Source organism: Elephantulus edwardii, unplaced genomic scaffold (assembly GCF_000299155.1).
Source record: "Elephantulus edwardii isolate Elephantulus edwardi_28Jun2011 unplaced genomic scaffold, EleEdw1.0 scaffold00209, whole genome shotgun sequence".
Classification (NCBI taxonomy): domain Eukaryota; kingdom Metazoa; phylum Chordata; class Mammalia; order Macroscelidea; family Macroscelididae; genus Elephantulus; species Elephantulus edwardii.
This window is the reverse complement of record NW_006399959.1, coordinates 3,505,501-3,517,629: the sequence shown is the minus strand read 5'-3', so window position 1 is coordinate 3,517,629 and position 12,129 is coordinate 3,505,501. Positions and strand designations below refer to the sequence as shown.

Sequence of the window (12,129 nt, the reverse complement as noted above, 5' to 3'; positions counted from 1 at the left end):
TCTTTGTCTTCTTGACACTGAGCCTCAATCCATATTGTAGGCTGCAGTCCTTGACCCTCTGCAGCAAGTGCTTCAGGTCCTCCTCAGTTTCAGCAAGGAGGGTTGTGCCATCTACAAGGGAACAATGCATAGTTTTAAACCAGGGAGAGAGTGCATCATGGTTGTATTCTCTCTCCATATCTATTCAATCTGTTGTTGTATACCGTAGAATCAGAAGCGACCCATAGACAACCCTCTAGTGGGTTTGCAGAGGCAGCTAATCACGTGGAAGGAGATTGCCCATCCTTCTTCTCCTGCAGGGCAGCTGGTGATCTCACACCTTCGGGATTGTACTGCAACTTCTAACCACTAAACTATTTGAGAAACTGGACTCTATGAAGAGGAATATGACATCAGAATTGGAGAGAAACTCTTCAGTAACCTGTGCTATACAGATGACACAAACTTGGTTGCTGAAAGTGAGGAGGATTTGAAGCACTTGTTGCAGAGGATCAATTAATACAGCCTTCAATATGGAGAGCATCTCAAGGGAGCTCTAGTGTCTTTAGTGGCAAGCTGCACTGTAATCCTGAAGGCATGCGGTTTGAATCCACTGGATCCTTCGCTGGAGAAGGAGGGGCAATCTCCTCCTGTGCCAGTCAGATCTGAGTCTATGGTACACAAAGCGGGGCTGGGAGAGGGGAGTGGACTGCATCTCAATGTCAAGAAGACAAAGATTCTTACCAATGGACTGATAGGTAACATCATAATACACAGAGAAAAGATTGAAAATCTCAACAACTTTCTTATTTGGATCTATAATTAACACCTTTGGTACTAGCAGTCAGGAAATCAGGAGACGTATTATATTGGGAAGGTCTGCAGTTAGGGACCTCTCCAAATTATTGTTTTCTTTTTCCAAGACATATATTCTTTAAAATTTACACTGGTTTACTTACAAAGTTCATGTACATTGTTTTTCACACCAGATCTTTCCCCTTTCCTTTATCCAGCGCTCCCTCCATCCATCAAATTGTGTAAGCCTATGATTAAGGACCACCCTCACCCATCCTCACATTTCTGCTCCCTCTTCCCTTCTTTGGATCCTTGTACTCATTATACAATAATGGTCTTATACGGTATTTGTCCTTATGAGACTGTGTCAGTTCACTTAGCATAATGCTTTCCAGTCCCTCTCAAGTTAGGTGGTAATTTACAAAATCATTGCTCAAGCATGCTTCATGGTATCGCATTGTGTGAATGTACCATAATTTCTCAGTCTGTTCCATTGTGGTTGGGCATTTGGGCTGTTTCCATGTTCTTGTGATGATGAATAATGCTTCTATGAACATTGGTGTACAGGTCTCTGTTTGTGCCTCAGTTCTCATTTACTCGGTATATTCTAAGCAGTGGAATAGCTGGGTCATATGGACTCTCTATGTTCAGCTTTTTTTAGGAAATGCCAAACTGTCTTCAGAGTGTTTGTACCATTTTACAATCCCACCAAAAATGTGTAAGAGTTCCCTTTTTACCACATCCTCTCCAAATTATTGAGGAGTAATGATGTTTGAAGATTAAGGTGCATCTGATTCAGGCAATGGTCTTTCCCATCATTTGCTATGCATTTGAGAACTGGACAGTGAATAAGGATGACAGAAAAATAATTGATGCCTTTGAGCTGTATTTTTGGAAAAGAGCACTGAACATCCCATAGACAAACCAACAGAACAAACAAATATATCTTGGAGAGGGTGCACCCAGAGTGCTCTTTGGAGGCAAAGATCATGGGGCTTTGCCTCATATAGTCAGGATGTTGCCAGGAGCAACATTCCTTGGAGAGAGACATGATGCTCAGAAGATTGAAGGGTCAGCAATGAAGAGGAAGACCCTTGAACAGGTGAATTGAAATGGTGACTGCTTCAATAGACTCTAGTGTTTCAGGGGGTGTGAGGATGGCACAGGTTAGGATATGGCTCAGATCTGTTGTTCAGAGGGTTGCTATGGGTTGAACTTGACTCAATGGCTTCTAATAAGAACAAGAGACAATAAAAACCTTTATAAAGAAAACTACAAAACACTACTGCCCAAAACAATAAGAAGCCCACCTAAATGGGAAAATATCCTGTTTATGGACAGGAAAGGCCCAATTGCGTGTAAATGACAATACTAGCAAAAGCAATCTACTTGTGTACAGATTCTGAATTCATTTTTCAAAGTGAATGAAAAAACAATTAGAAGTTTATTTTGAAAGGAAATAGACCCTGAAAAAACAAAGCACTTCTGAAAAATAAAAATGATCTCAAAACCAGTAGATTTACAGCCTTAATACCAAAACGACATGATACTGGTTACATGATACAATTTCAAACATATAGACCAATGGAACAGAACCGAGAAACCAGAAATTAACCTATCTACCTATGGTCAACTGGTATTCGACAAGGAAACAAAACCTACCAAATGAGGAAATGATAACTTCTTCAACAAATGGTGCTGGCAAAACTGGACATCCACCTGCAGAAAGCTGAAACAGGAAAAACTGGGTACTACATCTATACAATGGAGTATTATGCAACATTTAAAAAACCAATAAATTTGTAAAACATTACATAACATGATGATTCTGGAAGACATAATGCTGAGTGAAATATCTCAGTCACAAAAGGACAAATGTTATGTATGATCACTACTATAAAATAGGATGAAATCAGTAGGGGAAAGAGAGGGGAAAGAATGGATAGATAACAAATACTGCACTGATTTAGGTGATGGGAAAGATAATCTGAAAATACTGGATTATTATACATTATATGTATGACAATTAACAATCTGGAACAAGACATGCATTACAAAATGAATTGGGGAAGGAGGAGGGAGCAAAATGTGTATCAAAGAATGAATGAAAACCCATTTTTCCTGTAAACTTCTACTAAAATCACAATTTTTAAAAATAAAAGAAATGGCAAACCTAACAAAGGAGAAGAAAGATGCAAATAACTCAAATATGGTAAACTGATCTTTGACAAAAAGATGAAATCAAATAATGGGGTAACAATGGGCTCTTAATTGAGTGATGCTGGCAAAACTAGACATCCATCTTCAGAAAAATTTAAAAAGGTCCACACCTCAAACTAAACACAAAAACCAACTCCAGGTAGAATAGGGATATGTTTTTGTTATTAGGTACCATCAAGTAGAGAGCCACTCATAGTGAGCAGCAGATCTGAATCCTGTCCTCTCCTGTGTCAGCTTCACAATCTCTGACTCACTTGAGACCATTGCTACAATCACTATGTCAATCCATCTGGTTGAAGGTGTTCCTCTATTTTGCCATCCTCCCACATACCCAAGCATGCTATCCCTCTCTAAGGAATATTCTCTCCTAGCAACATGCTCAAAATATGTGAAAAGAAGCTTTATCATCTTAGCCTCCATGGATCACTATGTCTGTACATTCTCTAAGACATATTTGTTTGGTTTTTTTTGACAGTCCATGGGATGTTCAGCATTCTTCAGTAATAGCACAATTCAAAGCTCACAGTTTGTTTGCACCTAGGAGCCCTTGGTGAAACATGGGGCAATGTAGTCAATCATTAGAAAAGAACTAAAACCCAATCCTAGTCAATTGGAACAGTTTCTTTAATGAACATTAACTTATCTCTGTTTGTTTCTTTAAGCCTTCTCTGCGTTCCTTTGTACTCAGTATGTGTGCAGTCAGTGAGACAGAGAAATTTTAGATTTACATATTACTGTTAAGTTGCACCATAGTTGTCCCAGTTGCAGTTTCAAATTGTTGTTGTTGTTGTTGTTGTTATGTGCCATCGAGTCGCCTGCGACTCATAGCGACCCTATGTACAACAGCCCTAAACTCCGTTCTGTCCTGTGCCATTCGCACTGTCTCCGACACTCCCATCCCAATTATCCCAATCACTGAATCAATCCACCTCATAGAGGGCCTTCCTCTCCTGAGCTGTCCCTCCACCCTCCCAAGCATGATGTTCCTCTCCAGGGGCCGGTCTCTCCTCAAAACACCCTGGTTTAATCAGGTATGGCAAAAGGGTAGTGGATAAGCATGATTGTTGATCTCTGTGACTATGTACATTAGGGATTCAACTCTGAGAAAGACTAAACATTATTGGTTGGAAATAAATCCCTATAAGCATCTAGAGTTCTTAATCACAGTATGATAGACTCTCCTTGAGACAATGCCACCCCTACTCCCCCATCGGTCCATCTCTTAAGCCTAATACTTCTATGGGTTAAGTCCAAATTTGTAATGTTATATTTATCATCATTCAGCTCTAAAGATGACCACACATAATGCAAGGATTACATAAAATGCACAGGAGTCCCTGAACTGAACATAGGAAGAGAGAAGAAAAATTATTTCATGAATAGGTTTTTTACATGTTTGGGCACAGAAACAGAAAAGCTGCTTCTAGAGAAGTTATTCTGAGATTTGTTTGCAACATTATGGATTCCTGCCCAATATTTTCAAGTTTTTACCCATAAGTGATATCTAAATCTTTATCATCACTGTCTGATCCAAAGAGGCCAAAATGTAGGTGGGACAATTATTCTCTTCTTATTGCTAATGAGGCTCTCAGGGAGTCTAGTCCCTGTGGCCATGCAGATTTCTGTAAATAACTGCTCTGGAATTCTCCAAAACATCCTTCCTGCATAAAGGACTTTGAACATGAGTTACTTCTGTTCTGTAATTGCCTCTATTCTCAAGAATTTCCAATCACTACAATAAAGAGGAGCATTGTTAAGTTATACAGAAAGGAAGAACATATGATAGACACAGAAACAGCCTCCCCCAGGTAATGTTACAGCAAAACTCACACCAAATTTTGTTCATTAAGACCTAAAGTTCTTCCAGATACAGGAAAAGTAGTAGGAGTTCTGCATATATCAGACAGAACTTAAAGTGTCAAGGTGTAATCAGCAGTTTCCCTTTAGGTATGACTAAGACTGTGGGATTGAAATTTGAGAAATATAAATAGGGAATAGAGTTGGGCAGTGTCTGTGTCTTTTTCTATATTACATATGCAAAACTGCCAGTGATTGTGGTAAGAATAACATCAAGATTGTGTCTTGGATATTAGCATACAGCTAAAATGTTCCGATTCTATTTCAGCAACACTATTAACAATAAGTTAATGCTAACATACCTCAGCCTTGAGCTTGGCTTTTCATACTTTAACCTTCTGTGTCTGCTTTTCTGAATTTGTTCTATCTTAAATTGTTCCCATACCCATGAATAGAGCGAATCAGTCGAGTGTCTCTGAGTTCATCCTCCTGGGACTCTCCAGGCAGCCCCAGCAGCAGCAGCTCCTCTTTGTACTCTTCATGAGCATGTACCTGGCCACTGTCCCTGGAAACCTGCTCATCATCCTGGCCATCAGCACAGACTCCCGCCTGCACACTCCCATGTACTTCTTCCTCAGCAACCTGTCCTTTGTGGACATCTGCTTCTCTTCCACCACTGTCCCCAAGATGTTGACAAATCACCTATTTGGGAGTGAGTCCATATCTTTCTGTGGGTGTTTCATGCAACTGTATTTTCTCATTGTGTTTGCCTACATGGACAATTTCCTCCTGGCTGTGATGTCTTATGACCGTTTTGTTGCTGTATGCTATCCCTTACACTACACAACAAAGATGACTCATCAGCTCTCTGCTCTGTTGGTGGCTGGGTCATGGATCACTGCCAATCTGAATGCTCTGTTGCATACCCTACTAATGGCTCGACTCTCCTTCTGTGCAGATAATAAGATCCACCATTACTTCTGTGATGTAGTTCCTCTCCTGAAACTTTCCTGCTCAGACACACACCTCAATGACTTGATGATCCTTATTGTAGCAGGGCTGTTAATGATTCCTCCATTTATTTGCATCCTCATCTCATACATCCTTATTGCCTGTGCAGTCCTGCAAATTCCATCCACAAAGGGAAAGTGGAAAACCTTTTCTACCTGTAGTTCCCACCTGGTTGTGGTTTCCTTCTTCTATGGCACCATTATTGCTGTATATTTCAATCCTTCATCCTCCCACTCAGCTGAAACAGACACTCCAGCCACTGTGCTGTACACAGTTGTGACCCCCATGCTGAACCCTTTTATCTACAGCCTCAGGAACAAGGACTTAAAAGGAGCCCTAAGAAAGTTGATTGTCAGGAAGAAGCTTTCTACCTGATGAAAACACCAAACTGAATGTCATTCTCAAGAAACTTCTTCCTCACAGTGGGGTTGTCAAAATCAATCTGGAAACAAATATACTGTGATGGTTCATAAACACTATTTGTTTATTAGAATTTTGAGACTTATCTGTAATCCTGTTGTTTATATCAAGTAGAGACTTCTTTTTTATCACTAGCCTTTGAATTACTTTACATCTCAAATTTTCCTTTTCAGGTGGGCTGTTTATGAAGACACACGCTACAATATTTTTGAACATTAAGTATCGATTACAAAGTTTTATAACACCCTGCTGTCTAGTTCTTAGCAATAATCAAATTAATTGGAATATCTTGAGTGGACCCAGCACTAATAGTTTAAGGAAATTATCAAGTTATTATTATGACTTTCTTTGGGCTTTAGTTCCTGTGGAGGTCAAATATCATGGAAAGAAATACATTTTTGCTATTCTCTCTGTCTATACCAATTGCTACTGCTTTTTCTCAGGCTACCAACCCCCTTTCTACCACCTTACTTCATACTTTCAGAGCCAAGTCAAAGCTTGTCTCTCCTTTGTGAAACCTCTGTCTTTCATGAGTTTGTAGTTCTAGTTTTCTTTGGGTTGATTGCATATAGTGCTATAGCTGTTTGCCTTCCATTTCCCTCCTCTCCACAAGGCTTTCCACATATTATGAGAGAACCAGGTCTAAATGCACATCTATTTACCCTTCAAATGTGTAGAGTGATGTCCTTATGACTGGCACTGGTCCTAGATCGAAGGCAATGAAAGAATAAAGAAAATAGATGGCTGATTATTGCCTTACCTTGTATTTTAGGAGTTTTAAAAACATGATTTTTTTACTATTTGAAAGGTAAAACCTATACTCTTTGGATGAACAAAAAATTGTAACAAATACAGCTAATATAACCTGTATCCTCCCCACTTACAGTAACTAAAGTTAGACATTTATGAACATAGTTTACAAAAGTTGTATGCACTATCTTAGTATCTTCTTTATCCTAATTTCCCCAGATCCTTCTTCCCATAAGAGGAAATTTAATTTTAATGACTACATAATCTATAATCACATGAATGTAATATAATTTACCTATTCACTGACTCTGAACATCACATGTTGCTATTGTAAATACCACTGTCACCACAGCCCTCAGATTTAATTATTTGTCTCCACCTTTGATGATTGTTACAAGTAATCTATGAACCAGCCTAGATTTCAAACTCTCCTTTATTTCTTCAGTTATTTCCACTTAATCTCACTTGCCATTTCTTGGAGGAATCCAGCAACTCTTTCTGTCCAAGCTTTCCAGAAGCTCACTCAATGCAAAGGAGCCTGCCAGTCCTTTTTGTCCCACTGGTTGTCGAGAAAGCACTGAGGTTCCAGGCTATGATTGCCTTAGTCATTAGCACAGTGTACCTGTTGAATCAGGGCCTCGTTCAATCCCATGCAGATCTGTCTGCTGCAACACGACTACTCAACGTGCGCATCTCTTAGGAGTCAGTGTGGACCCACCTTTGGTTCTTAGGTCATTTCTGTCTGTGTCACATCTTTCTGTCAAAGAATGATTCCTAGCTCTAATGTTTTCAATCACAAGGGCTTCAAGTCTCAATGTATTAAACCAGCTGTCTTCCTGAGCATCCACAACATCAGAACATCAACCCAGAATTGCCTTTGTCATCTTGTGATCCCTTCTAGATCCTTGAGATCTTTTGAGGTGGGTTTCATATCAACCAAATTTCTTACCCCAAAATATAACTGTGATGGGTTTAACTATGTCCCCCTAAAATGTGTATGGTCATTCTCTGTATCTGTGAATGTAATTCCTTTGAAAATAAGGGTCTTTACTGTTATTGTTAATGACTCTATATCCATTTCACTCACTCACTCATTGCCATCTTGTTGTAACTGACTTATGGCTGAGCATCCATTGGATTTCAGAGTTTGTAAACCATACGAGAGGATATTGTCCATCTTTCTCCCTTGGAGTGGATGGGAGATTCAAACCATCAGGGAGCTTCAGATTTTGGATAGATAAGCAGCATGGCTCCCTATGAACTATGCTGTCTGTTTTTGTTGGGGGTTATCAAGTAGACTATAGACTCCTAGAAACCCTATAACAACAGATCTAAATAGATTCAGTGTCACTGTCATGATCTCTGCTATGCTGGAGCCCACTGTGACAGTCTCTGTGTCAATCCTTCTCAACAAAGGCTGTCCTTTTCTGCTCATCCTCTGTTTTAAACCTATTTATAAAAAGAGAAGATCAGGCATAGAAAAGCATACACCAGTGGAAAGGGGATACATATGATATGAGTAGATTTTCAAAGAATTAAAAGGTGTTGTTGTTGTGTACCATAGAGTCAGAACCGACCCATAGCTAACTCTCCAGAGGGTTTTCAGAGGCAGTCAATCACATGGGGAAAATGCCCATCCTTCTCCCATGGAATACCTGGTAGCCTCAAATTGCATGCTTTCAAGGTTGCAGCACAGCTTCTTGCCACTAGGCTGCCATGTATACAGAAAATGAAATAATACTTTTCCCAGAGAGGACAGACAAGGAGAAAAGCTTCTCCTATCGAGAGTCCTGAATTCAGTTTTCTAGCCTTCAGAAAGGCAAAAAAATAAATTTGTAAAATTGTTTATTTGTGGTATTTCTATTATAGGAGTACTAACAAATACAATGGCTCTTGGGTTGTTTTTTTATGTTCTGTCAAATCACTTGCAACTCATAGTGACCCTATGTATAACAGCCCTAAACCCTGCTCTGTCCTTTGCCAATCTCACTGTCTCCAACACACCCACCCCGATTACCCCACTCACTGAATCAATCCATCTCATAGAGAATCTTCCCCTCCTGCGCTGTCCCTTCACCCTCCCAAGCATGATGTCCCTTTCCAAGGATGGGTCACTCCTTGCCACATGTCCAAAATATGTCAGATAAAGCTTCAGAATCCTTGCCTCCAAGGAGCAGTCTGCTTTAACCCTCTCCAGGATGAACCTGTTTGTTTTCTTAGCAGTCCATGGTACATTCAATACTCTTCTCCAGCACCACAGCTCAAAGGCATCAGTTCTCCTTCTATCCTTCCTAGTCATTGCCCAACTCTCTGATGCATAGCAAGTGATTGCAAAGACCATGGCTTGTATCAGGTGCACTCAGGTCTCCTGAGTTGTCACTCTTCAGTGACAACTTCAGTTGTCCATTGCTCTTCAGTACTTTGGAGAGGTCCTTAACAGTAGACTTTCCCATTGCAATATGTCTTTTAATTTCCTGGCTGTTGGTGCCAAGAGTGTTGACTGTGGAGTCAAGCAAATTAAAGCTGTGAACAATCCCAATCTCTTCACCATACATCCTGATGCTGCCAATTTGTCCAGTTGTGAGCTTCTCGATGTTGAGCTTCAATACTTAGTGAAGGTTGCAGTCCTTGATTCTCTGCAGCAAGCACTTCAGGTTCTCCTCAGTTCAGCAAGCAAGGTTGTGTCATCTGCATAACACAGATTGTTGATAGATCTTCCACCAATTCTGATGCCACACTTCTCCTCATAGAGCCCAGCCTCCCAGAAAATCTGTTCTGCACACAAGTTGAAAAGGTGTGGAGATAGGACACATTCCTGATATACACCCTTCCCAATTTTGAACCATGCAGTGTTTCCTTGCTCTGTTCTGATGACGACCTCCTGGTCCAAGTGTAGGTTTCACATTAGCACAATCAAGTGTTCTGGGATTCCCATTCTTCTCAGAGTCAGCCACAGTTTGTTATGATCCACACAGTCAAATGCCTTTGCATAATCAATTAAACACTGATAGTCCTCTGGTATTCCCTGCTTTCAGCTAAGATACATCTAACATTAGCTACAATATCCTTAGTACCACAACCCCTTCTAAATCTAGCCTGGACTTCTGGAATTTCTCTGCTGGTGTACTGTTCCAATCATTTTCAGATAATCTTCAGTAGAATCTTGCTTGAATATGAAATAAATGATATTGTTCTATAGTTTCCACGCTCTGTTGGATCACCCTTCTTTGGAATGGGAACAAATATAGATCTCTTCCAGTCAGTTGGCCAAGAGTTGTTCTCCAGATTTCTTGGCACAACTTGGTGAGCACATCCAGGGCAGCATCTGTTAGTTAAAATACGTCACTCGGTATACCCTCTATTCCTGGGGCCTTATTTTTTTGCTATTTCCTCGAAAGCAGGTTGAAATTCTTCCTTCATCACCATAGGCTCTTGCTCCTATGTTGTTTCATTAAATTCTTCTGTGTCTGCCAATTCCTTTTGTTACAGTGACTCAGTATATTCTTTCCATCTTCTTTTAATATTTCCTGGATCATTTAATATTTTGCCTAAAGCATGCTTGATTATAGCTACTCGAGGTTTGACTTTGTTTTTCAATTTCTTGAGCTTAAGAAATCCTGAGCGAGTGTGGCCCTTTTGATTTTCTGACTCCAGCTCCTTGCACACACATTTCATTGTAACATTTTACTTTGTCTTCCCGAACTGCCTTTTGGAATCTTCTGTTCAGCTCTTTAGTATCTTGAATTCTTCCTTCTGCTTTGACTTCTCTGCACTCCGGTGCAATAATCAGAGTTTCTTCTGACATCCATTTTGGTCTTCCCCCCACCCTCTCTGTCTTTGTAATGACTTTTTGCACCCTTCCTGGATGATACTCTTGATATCCTCCCACAACTCATCTAGTCTTCACTAATTAGTGTTCAAGGCCTCAAACCTGTTCCTGCGATGGTTCTGAAGTTCAGGTGGGATAGACTCAAGGTCATATTTTGGTTCCTGTGGATTCGGTTTAATTTTCCTTAGCTTCAGCTTGAACTTGCATATGAGTACAGTCAGCTCCTGGCCTAGTTTTCACAGCTGATATTGAGCTTCTCCAGCAGTTCTTTCCATAGATGTAATCAATTTGATTCCTATGCATACCATCAGGTGAAACCCATGTGTATAGTATAACCTGCTGTTATGTTTCTTAGAAAACGTATTTGCCATAAATAAGTCATTGATTGTGTAGCCATTGTGTTTCTGACAATTATTTCAGAAATTGTCAGAAATTCAATGGCTACATTTGTAAAATAGAATTCAGTTAACTGTAGATGGATTTTATAATAGTCAAATTTCTAATGCCTTTTTTACTTACCCTAAAATGTCTTTTATTGTTTATCTTTGTTATCATTGTGTATATAACAAAATACTTGCTATGTTAACTTTTTTCAGTGAAACACTCAGGGCATTAATTGCATTTATTTTATTGTGAAATCTATAAAGTCTAATTCATGAAAAATGGCAAGCAAACCAATATAAAAGAAATATTAGAAAAAAAGAATGTGCACAGAGAAAGATGCAACTAGGACAAAAAGTTAGAGTACGAAATAAATACATGAATAAAAAGTTAAAATAAGAAATAAAGTCAAAGAAACAAAAGGTCCATTAGTCAACATTTCAAATATTTTCTTTCTTTCTCTCTATATTTACAACATTCATTTTTAAATTCAATGTTGGGTTTTGGAGGGTGGAGAGGTTTTATGCATTTATTAAGAATTATACCTTTTAATAAAAGCATAATCATTGTTCATTTCATTCCCTTAAAAGTCACTGGCGCTTGATATTAATAATACTATCTCTGCTCTCTGTTGATTTGTGTTTGTTAATTCTCTCAGATTCTCTAATGAAGGATTCTTTCACTCAGGTTCAGGACCTTCTTTTAGAAAAGTTTCTGATAGGTAAGAAAACATCTAATTCTAGATCAATGGCTAGAAAGAATAATTTACAATAGATACTGTATCTCTCACCCACCGTTTTTAAAAATCAAACAATGAAAACTTCATGACTCAAAAATTAATGTAGGCGGCGGCCGTGATGGCTGTGGAGCTGGGAGGCTGACTGCCGGGATAGGAGCGGGCCGCGTGCCCAGAGTCTCGGGGCCGCCGCTCCAGCGCGCCTTGCGCC

General features: G+C 39.5%; 1 protein-coding gene across 1 annotated transcript; it reads left to right on the top strand.

The window, feature by feature from the left end:
• The first annotated feature begins 5,238 nt into the window (after positions 1-5,238).
• Positions 5,239-6,177, top strand: LOC102872911 (olfactory receptor 1F1-like). Its single transcript, XM_006897485.1, has one exon. The coding sequence runs from the start codon at positions 5,239-5,241 to the stop codon at positions 6,175-6,177; it is 939 nt and encodes a 312-aa protein (XP_006897547.1).
• Positions 6,178-12,129: the final 5,952 nt, after the last annotated feature.